Source organism: Enoplosus armatus, chromosome 3 (assembly GCF_043641665.1).
Source record: "Enoplosus armatus isolate fEnoArm2 chromosome 3, fEnoArm2.hap1, whole genome shotgun sequence".
Lineage (NCBI taxonomy): Eukaryota > Metazoa > Chordata > Actinopteri > Centrarchiformes > Enoplosidae > Enoplosus > Enoplosus armatus.
Window position 1 is genome coordinate 15,152,823 of NC_092182.1, and position 14,520 is coordinate 15,167,342.

The 14,520-nt window shown below is 40.3% G+C and overlaps 1 protein-coding gene across 2 annotated transcripts in view; it reads right to left on the reverse strand.

Annotated features, from left to right (window-relative positions):
• Positions 1–5,380: 5,380 nt before the first annotated feature.
• ca16b (carbonic anhydrase XVI b) overlaps positions 5,381–14,520 on the reverse strand; it is a 93,547-nt gene continuing 84,407 nt past the window's right edge. For both annotated transcript variants that reach the window (XM_070902303.1, XM_070902304.1), the window contains 14 exons: positions 13,725–13,821; positions 13,526–13,608; positions 13,017–13,151; positions 12,770–12,904; positions 11,647–11,819; positions 11,372–11,507; positions 9,529–9,675; positions 8,977–9,070; positions 8,340–8,416; positions 7,998–8,126; positions 7,671–7,817; positions 7,341–7,483; positions 6,357–6,492; positions 5,381–5,587 (listed from right to left, as the gene is read on the reverse strand). In XM_070902303.1, coding sequence (XP_070758404.1) covers positions 5,441–5,587; positions 6,357–6,492; positions 7,341–7,483; positions 7,671–7,817; positions 7,998–8,126; positions 8,340–8,416; positions 8,977–9,070; positions 9,529–9,675; positions 11,372–11,507; positions 11,647–11,819; positions 12,770–12,904; positions 13,017–13,151; positions 13,526–13,608; positions 13,725–13,821 — 1,779 coding nt within the window. In that variant the 3' untranslated portion in view covers positions 5,381–5,440. The remainder of the gene's footprint in view (positions 5,588–6,356; positions 6,493–7,340; positions 7,484–7,670; positions 7,818–7,997; positions 8,127–8,339; positions 8,417–8,976; positions 9,071–9,528; positions 9,676–11,371; positions 11,508–11,646; positions 11,820–12,769; positions 12,905–13,016; positions 13,152–13,525; positions 13,609–13,724; positions 13,822–14,520) is intronic.

The window sequence follows — 14,520 nt, forward strand, 5'->3', positions numbered from 1 at the left end:
GGTTACCGATGCATGTACCAACTCAGATAGCCACTCTAGGACCTCCTTGTCAGCTCGAAATGCCTATGAAGGAACTATTAACTATAAAAATAGTACTTATACTGAGGAAAATAAAAATAAAAATGTTAAAAAATAACCATGATTGGCAGTTTAGCTGTGTCATGATAAAGATAGCACCTATCTTTGATTCATTCATTTCTAAATTCATTTCTATGTGTTACTAAGCAATATGGAGAACCATTTGTTTGACAATGTTGAGTGAGATTAATAGGTGTGTCCCTGTCCAATGCAAACCTATATGGCGCTTCTTTGTCGTATTCTACATTCATTAATGGTACATTGTCGTGATGATGAGTGTGTGGACCCTTTTCTTTGTCTCGTCTGTTTTTAAGTGAATGCCAACTGCTTCAAACTGAAAATAAACCTCTGTATTTGTTTACGGCTGTTACAGATACACTGTCGTCTACTCACTGTTCTTAACATCGACAGTAAGTCCAGACCTGCATTTTTATCATGTGTCAATGCTATGTGATCTTCTCTCAATTACTAATTAGACATGGTTCAACAGGAATCTTGAACTTCAACGAGTGGGTATTCTAGAGATGCAATATTCTCATAGCTCCATTTTGATAACTTGGGATATTCTATTTTTATTTCAACATTAAAAAGGCCTTAAAACAGGCTCTATTTTAATTGAGTTGCACTTTTACAGAGAAAAGAGCAAAAATATTTTTTTTTATTAAAAAAAAAAGTTGGTCTGTCTTTGTTCTGTAATTGTGTAGAATGAGATGTCTGGCATTTGTTTGGGTCTCACTGTTGTTTTGTATATATTATATAAATATATATATAAATATAAAATGCTGTACATTGCATTCTGAGCCATCGCTGCATGCCTGTGGGTTCCCACCCTCCCCAAACGCTTTCTGTTTTCTGTGTGAATTAGCTGGTGGATTCATTCTTGCTTTTGCCTTATGAAAGCCAACAGTTGTAATATGCAAGAGCTGTGGCCTCTAAATAAAAATTACTGTACATGTGCATCCTCTGTCATGTCTACTAGCTGCATGTCCACCTGAGACACAATTATAGACTGAACTGTACATTAAGGGTTTACTTATGTACTACTTTGAGTACTAAGCTAACTGTTACTTCCTCTCAGTCCAATCTGAACACACAGACATGGTACACATATTTTTAAGTGAGACCCACAGTCCAAGGATACCATTTCAACGCGATTATACATCCATAAATCCATTTACATATTAGAGAAAATGAGGCTCCTTAAAACCCCAGGACTCGCCTGAGAATCATCACGTTTTTAGGTTTCCTTCAGTATCAAAGTAATCCAGTGGTAGTTGTCTGTACGTTTATGGATCCCTTGCAAACAAACTGCTACTGGCTAATTCGGCATACTTTTAATGGCGTCAATTTGGCAAAATGTAAACAAATATAGGCAAAAAAAATAAAATGGGGCTCAAGTTGTAGTCTACAGCTAACTCACTGTCTCCATGGCAACAACGGGGGTATTTGTACTCGAGTATTCCATTTACTGCTACTTCATACTTCTACTGCACTACTGCTCAGAGTGAGATATTGTACTTTCTACTTCACTAAATCTATCCAATAGCTAAAGTGACTAGTTACTCTACAGATTAGGATTTTACATACAAAACCAGTGATCGCATATATAAAAATGTATACATTGTGATGAATTTTGATAGATGAAACTACCTAACAGTATAGAAAGTGTTTAAAAGTAGCTCCACTCTGACAAGCTAATGCATCAGTAATAATAACTAATTATGAGCCATTCTGCATAATAAGTACTTTTTGCATTTTGTTGCGGATAGGACGCACGCAGGAATTGTACATGTAATTGATTATTTTCACAGTGTGGTTTTGCAACTTTTACTTGAGTAAACGATCTGAATACTTCCTCCACCACTGTTGTTTGGTGACAGTCTGACAGCAGGGGGCGGCAGGATGAACTGGTTGCTTATTTGCTTCTCATGCTGTCAGTCTAAGTCAACACTCCTCCATCAGTAGTTCCATGTAATACAAGGATGCTGTGCACCCAGACCCAAACTTTATTTAATGTATAGCAATACAGTTTACCTATTAAATAACACTATTACACTATAATATGGTATATGACAGCATCATAGAAGTGTATGGCTATGATACTATCATAAAGACAAAACCATTGTATCATTTATTTAAGTTACAAAACAGACTTCACTACCAACCTGGCTGAAATGCACTGAGGCTAACATGGATCCCTGGACTGTTGAGCAAATGTCAGGAGGATCTGGTTTAAATATCAGCATGGACCTCAGAGGGGCAGATATGACTGTGGGGATTTTGCTGTGGAGACTTGAATAATAAACTTCCCACAAAAGTACAATCTGTTACAGGGCCACTGTACAAACAAAATATTTGTATGAAAATATAAACTTCTATGATCACAAAGATGACATTAAAGTCAAAGACATTTTGCTTTTGAAGTAAATGTATGCAGCCCAGCACTCGCGTTTTCAACGAGCGTAGAAATATCAGACAGAGAGGACGTTGGCATTCATTCAAAAGAGGAAAAAAATAATAAAACAGTTGCTGCAAAGAAAAGTTTTGTTGCAGAGCTAAGAGATCAGCAATGTGGACTTTACTCCAAATGTTGGAGAGTTTTTCACCAAATTTAGCAAACTCCCCTTTTGTTCAGGGAAGTGGGCGTTCGCAGACAAAAAGGAAGAAGGAAAGAGTACATCACAGAGTGCGAGGATACAGAAAAATCAATCAAGAGAGAGGATGTTCAGGCTTGAAAAGGGCTTATAATTAATAGCCACAAAATAGTGCGGAGACAGAATATCAGCCCAAAATAAAATTCATTTTACAGTCTGAATTTTAAAACCTTGTTGTCTGATGTGAGGAAAGCTTCATGTGCTCGGATTATCTGCCGTAATCCCGAGGCTAGAACAGAAACATGCTGAACTCTTGTTTAAATTCACACCTCTGACACTGGACATCTGCACTGCAAGATTTAACAATTTAGATTTTAAAATTCTAGTTAATTAAATAGATCTCAGGACAAAACCACTTAACATGTTGCAAACTGGAACCACATCTTTGGTTACAAATAAAGCATCAAACCCCCCCCCCCTCCAAGGAAAGAAAGTATAGCGCCTACAGAAAGTATTCACCTCCTTTGGATTTTTTCATGTTTTATTTATTTACAACTTTGGATCACAGCGGATGTAGTTAAGGGTTTGTTTTTCTACACTGATCAAAAGAAAAAAAGACTCTTTATTGTCAAAGTGAAAGCAAGTCTAAAGAAACATGAAAAGACTGGTTGCACACATATTCATCCCTTTACTATGAGATCTAAATCAACACTCGTGCATTTCCACAATAAACTGAATGGAGATCAAGTTATTTTAGGTGAAACATACCTGAAAATCCCACTAGCTAATTAGTCAATTTCCTGGCAAAAACTGCATCATGAAAACAAATGAATACTCCAAACAAACCTGCGACAGGTTTACTGAAAAGCACTAATTAAGGGGAAGGATATAAGAACATTTCCAAGGCACTGGATATCCATAATATGATTATAGAAATTGAAAGAGGCACAGCTCTAAAATCTGCCTAGAGCAGGTCATCCTCAAAAAACGGCTGTGATGAGAAGAAGGGCAAAAGGGCACTAGTGAGACCACAAAGAGGCCAAGGGATCTCCGAAGAGGCTGCAGGCTGTCATGGCTGAGATATGAGACATTTTTGCCCAGGAGTCGAATCAGTCACAGCTTTATGGAAAAGTGGCAAAGAACAAGCCTCTGGCGAGAAAAACTCACATGAAAGCATGTGGGAGACTCCGTGACAAAGCTTTTATGATACTAAACGCTGTGTGGAGTGTAAGCCAAACGCTGCACATCTGCAGAAACACACCATCGATGCTCCTCTGCAGCAGAGCCCTGCCAGGCTTGTGAGAGTAGAGAGTAAAAATGAGTGCAGTGAAATATAAAGACAACCTGGAGGAAACTGAAAGTAGATTTATTTTTTTTCACCAGACCAATGACGAAATATAAAATTTAAATAAAGCCACAGCCGCACAGGAATGTCTTTAAAAGAACTGTTAATGTCCTGGAGTGACCCGAGTCAAGAGTCTAGACCTTAATCCAGTCCAGGACTTGAAATTTTGCTGCTCCCTCACAGTCCTCATTAAACTCGACAGAGCTTGACAGGCCAACGTGATGAGCTGCAAAACGTGTCCAGATGTACAAAGCTGTCCACACAGACTCACTGCAAATGCTGTGAGTGATAAATATCGTCTCGAAGGGGGGTGAACACTTGTGAAATCAACGTGGGGTTTTCTGTTTAGAATTAATTTAGTTGGATTTGTAGACATTTTGTTTTCACTTTAACATCAAAGTTAGTTTCATCTGTTGATCAATGTCAAGAATAAATCATTTTTACATCCACTGTGATTTAATGCTGTAAAACAATAACACAAAGTTTGTGTGGGGTGAACTCTCCTTGTAGACATTGTACTGTGTCAATACGGATACCCATCACAAGTGTTAACAGTTGAGCTTTGACAGTTGAGGTTAGAAAAGCTGGAAAACAAATTATGGCAAAAATTGAGCATTGTAGATTATTCATGACAAGCTACAGAATCTCAAAAAAGAAACAAAAACAATCTACACCAAGGCCAGTGGACAAATAGGCAAAAGTACTTAAAAAAAAAAAAACATTGGTTGGCTATTAAGGATATAATATATATATATATTACAAAACAATTATAACAATATAAATCCCTGTAAAAAGCAATAAATGTTCACATTAGATGTTGTAACACACTTTAACAAAACAAGCCATAAGTACATTATACAAGACAGCAGTGAGATATTTGGGCAATATATGAATATTAGGCAGGAAATAGTCTCTTAACGTGTGATAAAGAGCTTCGCCCCTGTGGAGCGGAGCCTCAAAACAGTTAGTTTGATCGAGGTGACAAAGTGACATAATGCATGCTGGGCTACGTTGTGATGTGACGCTTTGTTTTGAGACAGTATTAGTGGATCGCCGTAACTCCACCTGGCTCTTCACGCTTCAGGTTCATCTCAACACGGTCCCAGTTGTGTCGTGAGGCCAGGATTTTAACTGTGAAACTGTTTTTTCTTTTTTCACTCACTGGATTTAGGCAGTAACACTGATAGTATAGTGCAAACTGGACAGAGCTGCTTTTTTTTCCTCACGTCAACTTAAAAACAGGTGCAAACGCTCAGCAGGATAACATTTAAGACGAGAAGAAATAAAGGACAAAAACATAAATATCAAAAAACTTTTATCAGTATAAAAAGTAATAAGGTTATTCATTTAATCAATAGTCTGGCAAAAAAGGCCTCAGAAAAGTTCTTGAGTTTTTACAAAGTAAGTGCCTGTGAGAATGTCCTCAGACGAGCGACTCCATGCTCTCTGCAGGGTCCGACTCGTCCGCAATCACCACCACCCCATTAGTGTCCATGTGCATGGGGCTCAGGCCGCACTCTCTGTTACTCACCAGGCTGAGCATGGCTTTGTAAAGGTACTGGTACTGCTCCTGTGCACACAAACACAAAACACATGACATTACAGATCACAATCCTTTCTCTTGCTACAAAACTGTGAAAGTCACGGCACTTCTTTAAAAGCTTCGTTAATCAGTATTTTTGACACAAACATTGAATCAATAACTACTGTGATGTAATTCTTAACATCCAACTCGGCAGCTCTCTGGAGGTTTTTAGCCTCTTTGGTCACATAATTACTGTTATAGTTCGGTCTGAACAAGAGTCATTGACCTCCATTAGACAACTGTTTCCAGTGAAAAACTACCTGCCCGGCAGACAAAGTTATCTAATGGCCGGTGAACACAGTGGAGCATTCAGCAGCTAAAGCACCATAATTTAGTCAGCAGTTGGTGGAAAATAGAGCTGAGCGTTGGACTTACTTTCAACAGGTGGAGAAAAATGTGACTCTAGCATTCATTTGGAGTCGTGTTCGTGTCCACCTGACAAACGTCCAATATTCTTTTTAGCTCTGTTTTAGTCTCCTGAGGGAAATATCTGGCACTCTGGCTGCTAAATGCTCCACTATATTCACCAGCTAGTCGCTAACTGTGTCCGTCTGCTGGGCAGGTTATGTGCAGGACGTTTGTCAGCAAAAAAGCTGCCTGTTGCTGCTGGAAACAAGGTTGATGAGAGTGAAGTAAATTCTAAAGTTGGGGGCTAGAAAACCAAAAGACAGAGGGGAACTTCAGGGCTGGTTGATATTTTTATATTCTGATCCCAAATCCTTCCTGTTTGGATATGACATAAAAGTGAACTCACTATATCAGTGAAGACTCCCGGCCTCATGAGATTGATCATCTTTGCCACCTGATAGATGTCGACCACTCCCTCGTTCTCCAGCTGCTGCGACAGTGTGGTGAGGGCACACAGCGTGCCGGCTGACACTGCTCCATACCTGTGTGCAAATGTTCAAAATCAGCTCTGCGGGATAACTGTCTGTCTAAACCGTCTTCCTGTTCAGATGTTCGTAAACAACATTAAATCCCACCTCCTAAATCCACCAAACATGACAACTTGTAAGACTGATTTCTAGTTTTACTGTTTAGATTATCACCTCAACTAATTGAAGACTTGGTAACATGTGTACACATTACTGCCAAATGAACAGATAAAATGAAAGAAAAGATCCTTGTTGTTAGCAATTAGCATCTCATCATGTTAGCGTCTGGTGTAAATGGGTGAGGAGACGGAGTGGCCCGTTATTTAGTCTGTGACAACTTCAGACGCAGCTTGAAGTAAATGAGGGATGAAGTGTGATAGATTGTCAGGACCTTCAGAGATGAAGACTATTCAATTAGCGAATGTTTTTCACTAATAGCAGCTAAGGTGCTGAAGGCACAGAGGCCTGCAGGAAAGACATCAGCTTGACATCAGACTGCGGAAGTTGTTACGGTTGCCTGGTTACTAAGCGACTTAAGAGAGTTATTTCTGTTTATCTGGGTAGCTGCCTGTAGATTCTCAGTGCTGGCATACACTAAAGGACTTTCAAACCCCAAGCCATGGAGAGCTCTCCACATTTACAGTAGCGGCTTATTTTCCATCCTACTAGTGCTTCAGTTTAACAAGAACAAATCAAAGGCAATTACACATCTCGGTATTCTTTTTCTACTTCTGAATCCTTAAAATCCTGATCCGGATGCAGCCAGCAAGCAAGACCAACAACATGTGATAAAAGTCTAATGGATATTAATCTACTGGATCTCAGAGGAATAAACTGAAACATAGAGGTGAACACAGACATACTCGTCGTGCACGATGGTGGGGCCATCTCGAGTCATTGCCTCCTCCTTGATGACGCTGATGAGCTCAAAGGCGCTGCTGAGAGGAGCATCGGGGTTGGGCCATTTAGGGCACTGAAAATGTCTCACCTCCAGAACGTAGTCGTCCTGTCACACACGGGAGAGGAGTGTCACCCCAAGCAATGCACTAACGCACATGACATGACATAAATAATGTAATGCGTCTTTGTGTACAGACACATCGTAGCATTCACACCAAGACTGGCCAAGAACTCCTGACATGTGATGCTTCATGTCAGAGTAATCAAACACGTAGCAGCAGAGCTCCAGGTACCTGCGTGGCCTCTAGGATGAAGTCGTGGATGATTATCTGCTCCTCATTGGAGAGGCACAGTCTGTCCTTACTGATGAGCGTGACAGTGAAGGCGATGCAGTTCATGGCCTCTTCGCGACTCGGCCAGTAAACAAATTCATCCTCAGCCTGCAGACAAACAACGGCGAGTCAAACAAGGTATGCTGCAGGTACCATTACGCTTTCTGTCTGTGTGTAGACTACATTAGAGATTTGCCCTGCATTAGACAGAGCAAATCTAAAATAAACAGAGAGAGATGATCATTAAAAAAAACATTAAGACCACTATTATGTTTCAGGGTTACTTACCAGGCCCTGGTTGTCAGGCAACATGACGATAATTTGAGCGTTGTGGTCCCAAATCATCCTCCAGAAGTCTGTGGTGGTGTGGGGTAAAGGATGCTGGGTAATGATGAACTCATTACTCCTGAAGTACCCCTGAGGTGACAAAGAGGTGAGCTGTTAGCCTCTCTACAGCTCAGACCGCTCACGCTGACGGATGATTGTGAAAGCTGACACACTACTGATCATTTTCTAAGAAACTGTCACCAAGAACTGTCAGAGCTGCCATTAAAGTTCTTCAAAAAAAAAAAAACACACACACACACACACATTGAGCGAGGATAAAGAAGCCTGACTATCACACGGTACCATTATGTAGGATGCATTAATGTAATCCGTTCCTTTCATTCCAGGCAGAGTGGTGAGTCCGACTCTCGCTCGCTCCGCTGTGGAGAGGCAGAGAGATAGAGAAAAAAAATGAGAGTGAACACAAACTTTAAATCAAAAAGGCTTCTATAATATCGCTCTGGCTGATAATGCACACATTCATTACCAGTCCCCTCTCTGTTGCCATAGCAACAAGTACCTCCTTCTCCCGTCAGGGCGCAGAGAACACATAGAAAGATTAACTTATAGGATTATGGAAATAGATTCTAATTTTGGAATACGAATTGTGTTTAATAATTTACTGACTGAAAAATAGGAAAACGTTAGAATATTACACGCTGAGAGTCTGACTCTTATTTTTGTCTATTTCAAACAGGAAGGAAAACTAACCAACAGACAACACATTTTATTTTGACTTAATAGTGTCCAAATGTCATTTTATCTTTCAAATTTAAATATTTTGTTGCTGTTTGACTCCTTTCAAGACAGCCGCCCTCTATTACTTTCTCTGTAAACCCACTATAACCAGCTCTCCAGCGGCTTTACATGTTCGACATGACCTTGGTTCTCCAAAACCTCAGCTCCAATGCAAGTGTGCTGTGGTAAAACAGATACTCACAGGGAACCACTGAGGAATTGCGGTTCTTCTCCTTGTTGTTGTCTTTGTGGGCACTGAAGCACTCCACAAAGCGCGTGTTGCACTGAGTCAGAAGCTGGTGAGAAAGAACGCAAAGACCGAAACATCAGAAAATCTTATTCTAGTCACTGAGAGTTGCTGTAAATGAAAATCTCACATGAAAAATAAGATATAATGTTGTTTAACGCCCCGAGATTAACAGCAAGCCTTTCACATTAATAATGAGCATGTGAAGCTCAAGACGAAGTGACATTATGTGCAAGCAATTAGTTTCTTTCTCCTGATGTTGAAAGAGCAGGAGCTTGATGAAACATTCATCAGGCTTTGCATAAGGCAGCAGGGGTGACAGACATGACTTTATTACAACATCAGAGACGCTCTCAAACTATTCCCATCTGGAACTGGAAAGCCACCGCGCACGTTGCTAACAAGCTTCTGATCCAATGGCTGTGTCAACTTCAGCCGGTGGTGCCACTGCAGACAGCTGACAGCTCGTCTAACCGGACCAGTCAGACTCCCAGAAGGTTTACTCACCCTGAACTGCTTCTCCAGCTGTGTGCGGCCTGTCGAGTTGGGCGTGAGGATGCTGTTGACATAAGTGTGCAGCTGCCAGGCGGGCACCTCTGTCTCTCTGCTCAGGATGTCCTCCATCAGAGCATCGTGGATGAAAACATACTGCTCCTGAGGGGAGACAGACGGTTGAGACCCAAAGTGTTCAAAATGATATACGAAATATGAGATACGAAATAATTGTATGAATGAATACATATATACAAAATTAAAAATATATCCCTGAAAGTGTGGAATAATTAAAACTCAGCTAGCTGCTCAGCTGCTATTATGACATTTTGTTTCATCCAGCTTTTTATTGCCGGTCAGTTTTATTTAATTCCAGCAGTTTTCAACGGGACAGAGGCAGTTATGTGATTGGATGTTAATTTATTCAGATGGAAGCAAAAGCCAATCACAGCCAGTCAGCCTGTTTATCTTTGATTGACAAACACACACTGTGATGACAAGTGGCATTATGAAAGAAAATGGCCATTGGGGAAAATGATGTCAAATAAAAACAGACATTGAACATTTCTCTGTTTTCTTTATTGGATGCGTTCATGTGCAAGCATCACTTTGATGCTGCAGCTGGTAAAGGTGGATGTAACAGTAACTACTTCATCCATTGCTGGGTAACTCAATCTATAATTTCAAATCATAATTTATTAGTTGATTATATTTCGTATTAATAATTAAAATTGGCAAAGTAACTAGTAAGTAAAGCTGTTGTGAAATAGCATGAAATGGCAAAAAAGTAAAGTACTAGTATCTCAAAATTGTACTTAGACACAGTACTTTTTTAATGGATTATTTCACAATCTGTCTGTATGTATTCATATGATGTTTTATTTCATGTCTTATTTATTTGTTTAATTTTTAACACTCGAAGGAGGACACCCTTCCCTTTATATGATTTATTGTAATGCCAAGAATAAACAACTGATTGTGAAATTAAGTTGGAGGACTAGTTGGAGGCAAAACCAGTTACAGTTGTCTGTGGACAGACCTGATCGTGAGGTTGGGGGAGCATTTAAATGCACATGAGGTTAGAAGGACAAGGAAATAACCTCAATCCTCCATCAGTTATTGAATCAAATACGTAACTGCGGCCTGAGGACAGCCAGCATGGACTAATTCAAGGGCCAGTTGTATAAAAATAGACCTATGACTTAAATATAACTTTAAGTCAGACTTGCTATAGACACTTAAATGTACCTGTTACATTAAGCTTCCCTACGAACGTTAGACTGATTTAATTATTATAAGATCGACACATTTTACACCTGCTAACAAAAGACACTGTGTCTGATTTGTGATTTGTCTGAAAAGTGATATTTAGTAGTTTTAATCATCTTAATACAAATCTGAAGCGGCGCCAAGTATGAGAGAAAATAAGGTAAACAGCAACACAAAGACCAACTGTCTTCTGAAAGACGTTCGAACAGACTGTTGCCACAGCAACAAAGCTCTCACCTCAGGCTTAGCCAGGGGGAGAGGTGGCTAACTTCCTACCTTCCTACTTTCCTATAATTAAGTCAGTCTTAATATCTATGCAACAACCTGACAATTTAAGACCAAGACTAGTCTTAAACTAAGTTTATGCTACTGGCCCCTGGTGTTATATACAATCATCTGTATTGTGGTGGGTGTATAACAGTTTGTGAGTTTGCAGTTTGCAAAGTGTGACTTTTACCGCACCTGAGCTTAGAGTATCAAGCTGAACAGCTTTCATAACTCCCTATCCATCTTTAATCATATATGACCTTTTTAATGTGAGAGAAGGAATCCAGTTTCACAACATAAGGCAAGATTTAGGGTTTCTTACCTCGGTCTGAACTAGGTAGTTGCGTTGTGTGCGGATATGTTTGAGAAAATCCAGGACGCTGACTGTGCTTTTGTCCTTGATCTGCTGTAGCATGCTGTCAATGACAATGTACGTTCCTGTGCGCCCAACCCCTGCACTGTGGAGCAGAACACAAAGCAATATGAGCGTAATGGCAGGCCCACAGAGGGAGCTGTTAACCAAGTCAGCACATATGAGAATCTAGTGCTCATAAGTAACATTCATTTAGCCCAGGAGCACGATAATAAGTACTGTACCTGCAGTGCACCAGGACAGGGCCCATGTCTGCAGTGCGAGCCGCTGATGAGCGGTTGATGAAGGTGAGGACAGGGAGGGTGTACTCCGGCACTCCCATGTCAGGCCACTGAGTGTAGTGGTACTGGACAACGATGCGCTCATTTAGCTTCCCTTTTGGGTTCCCCTTCTGACCCTAGAATATAAGAGCAGACGTGAGACCCTGGTGAGAGCACAATGCAGACTCTTCATTCGTTGTACATGGAGGAAATGATCATGGGCCGGGTGCATCGGATGTTTTAAGTGCAGACCAAGTTACAAAACAAGTGTTTACGAAATGGAGAATTGATGCAACACTTAATTAAAAGTGGGCACCATTCAAACTTAGATAATTAGATATTACTAAAGAAACACAGCTGGCCTGACACTTGATCGAAATGCTGTTTCATAATGATTAAAGTGGGAAGATTTTCATTATCTATTTATCATTCATTACCAAGTAGTATATTAATATAACAGAGTCATACCTTCAAAGGATTAGCACATACGTTTACATAACAGTTATTTTTGGAGGTTATCCTACAGCGACTTCCTGTTTGCTTTCGGTGGAAATGTCTGTAATAAAAGCTCACAAACAAGAGTCTTTCTGAGGTTTTTAATATCACACTTATAAGCAGGGCAGTCACACCTTCAACAAAGTCAAAACTGAGAGCGCACCTCTCCTTCTGTCAGGCAGTTATTTATACAAGATGTGGTGTGGCCACTGTGATGTGAGCGACTGTAACTCATCATCTGAGCTGATATGCTCCAAGACAGCCTCGCATACCTACACTGTGGTAATATGCTAGAACATTAGGTCACTCAAAGGTTGTATTTCTCTGTATTTTTGCCACTACACAACCATACTTAAGTTTTTACTAGCTAAGACATTCCTGAAATTCTAATGGTGCAACCCAATTTAGTAAATCACTAATTTGAAACGATCTAGCAGTTGCTGAGAACATAAGAAGGACTCAAACTAAGTGACAGATTTACGAATAGCTACCCAGGTTTAAAAAGTGACACCTCATTCAAACAAAACAGATTTGAAGAAGATTTCCCAGTGAGGATAAAGTTTATCGCAACATGAGACGGACTCTTAGTTACCTTTTTAACTTTAGTGTTCCTTATAAGGAAACGCCGCAGTGTGTAGCAGGCGTGCACTTTGGTGCTTTTCAGCGTCACCACGATGTTTCCATACTGCTCGCTGTTCTCTGTCGGCCAGTACTGGTCACATTTCCTCTGAAGAACACAGACAGACACAATGAAAGATATAACACGTCTGAAATACAGTCGTCTCCGTAAGGGATATGTTTTATATTTTTACTTCTGCGAATGATTACAGTGAACCTACTCTCCCTTTCTCCACCAGGTTGGTGATCATGACGATGATTCCAGTATTCTGCTCCCAAACCATCCTCCAAAAGTCCTCAAATGTAGACTTGAGAGGACCCTGAGCAGCTATATAAGCTCTGGGCCGGTTGTAGCCCTGAAACAGGAGAGTGGTGGAATATATTTACTGGTAAGATGCAATCAATATTTCATAAATTCCCCCTGATATGACTGGTTTACTGACACAAGACATTGGTAAGTCACAAAATCCACTCCTTCAGCTGACAGAAATTATACATTAATATATATTCTTTAAAATACATTTTTAAAAATGTATTGCTGTCTGTCGGTTTTACGATTTTGATCAATGAATGTTTCAAATAAAGATGTCAGCATGCCATTTAGCAATGTGAATACTTCTTTTAACAACAGACTGGACCATGTAGGTGAATTTCACAACCTTTCAAACACCAAAAAAGAAAACCAAACCAGGACCTGCGTGAAAATGTCAAGCGGTTGGTAAAAACTCACATCCACATAGTTGGCATTGATGTAATCCGAATGTTTGGCATCTTTCCCTGCCAGAGCTCGTAATTTCACCCTGCTGTGGTCATCTAAGGAAAGCATTGACATATTTGTGTGAATTATTAAAAGGATGAAAACATGTTATAAAAGTATTATTGGATTTCACAGCAGCAGACATCATAATCAGATTTTACAGCTGACTCACAGGCCACAATGTTGATGTATCTGTTTTTGTGCTTGTTGTCAGGATGATTGGAGTGTTCAGCTGTGATTTTCAGGTCTGCCGTGGAGCGCTGGACCTCCTGGAGAGAGAAGAAATAGACGGTGATTGATTTTATCAAACAAGAGGAGAGGATGTAATGGAAGTACCCTCTCTAAGGAAGTTATATTTACTTAAACTGTTACAGTGTTTTTATAGAAACGGCTTATTTTAGTACAACATCTCAGATTTCATTTTTTTTGTGATACTATTGGTCTTTAAAGACATCCCCCCCCCCCCCCACACACACACACACACACACATACACACACATACACACACATACAGAGCTCAGGATAAGCTGCAAAGCAGAACCTCTAGCAGTGATTCAGTGTCTCGGTCAAGGACACTTCAGCAGAGCAGATGCTTACTGCCACTGGGGCTTGAACTCAGGCCTCCAGTAGGACAGCCTTCTTCTCTTCGTCTTCACTACACCACACAGCACCCACCCACCCCTAAAATACAACAATCATTTCCAACACAGCTTCATTGTGGCGCATTTGAAAATTATGCGCACAAGCTTCGCATCAAATGACCCCAATTAGAAGGAATCCTCTGGGGGTGAAGCTTTTGCCTCATTTTTTAACCTGGTTATGCAGAGAATGTGTTCCCATCCACTCAACCAGCAGACAGACCTTCTCTAATTAACCTCTGTCTCTCTTGATCTTTCTCTCCCTCTTTCTCTCAACCATCTGTTCAAAATTAGCAACCCTGCACACAAACGCATGAACACTGTTCAGAC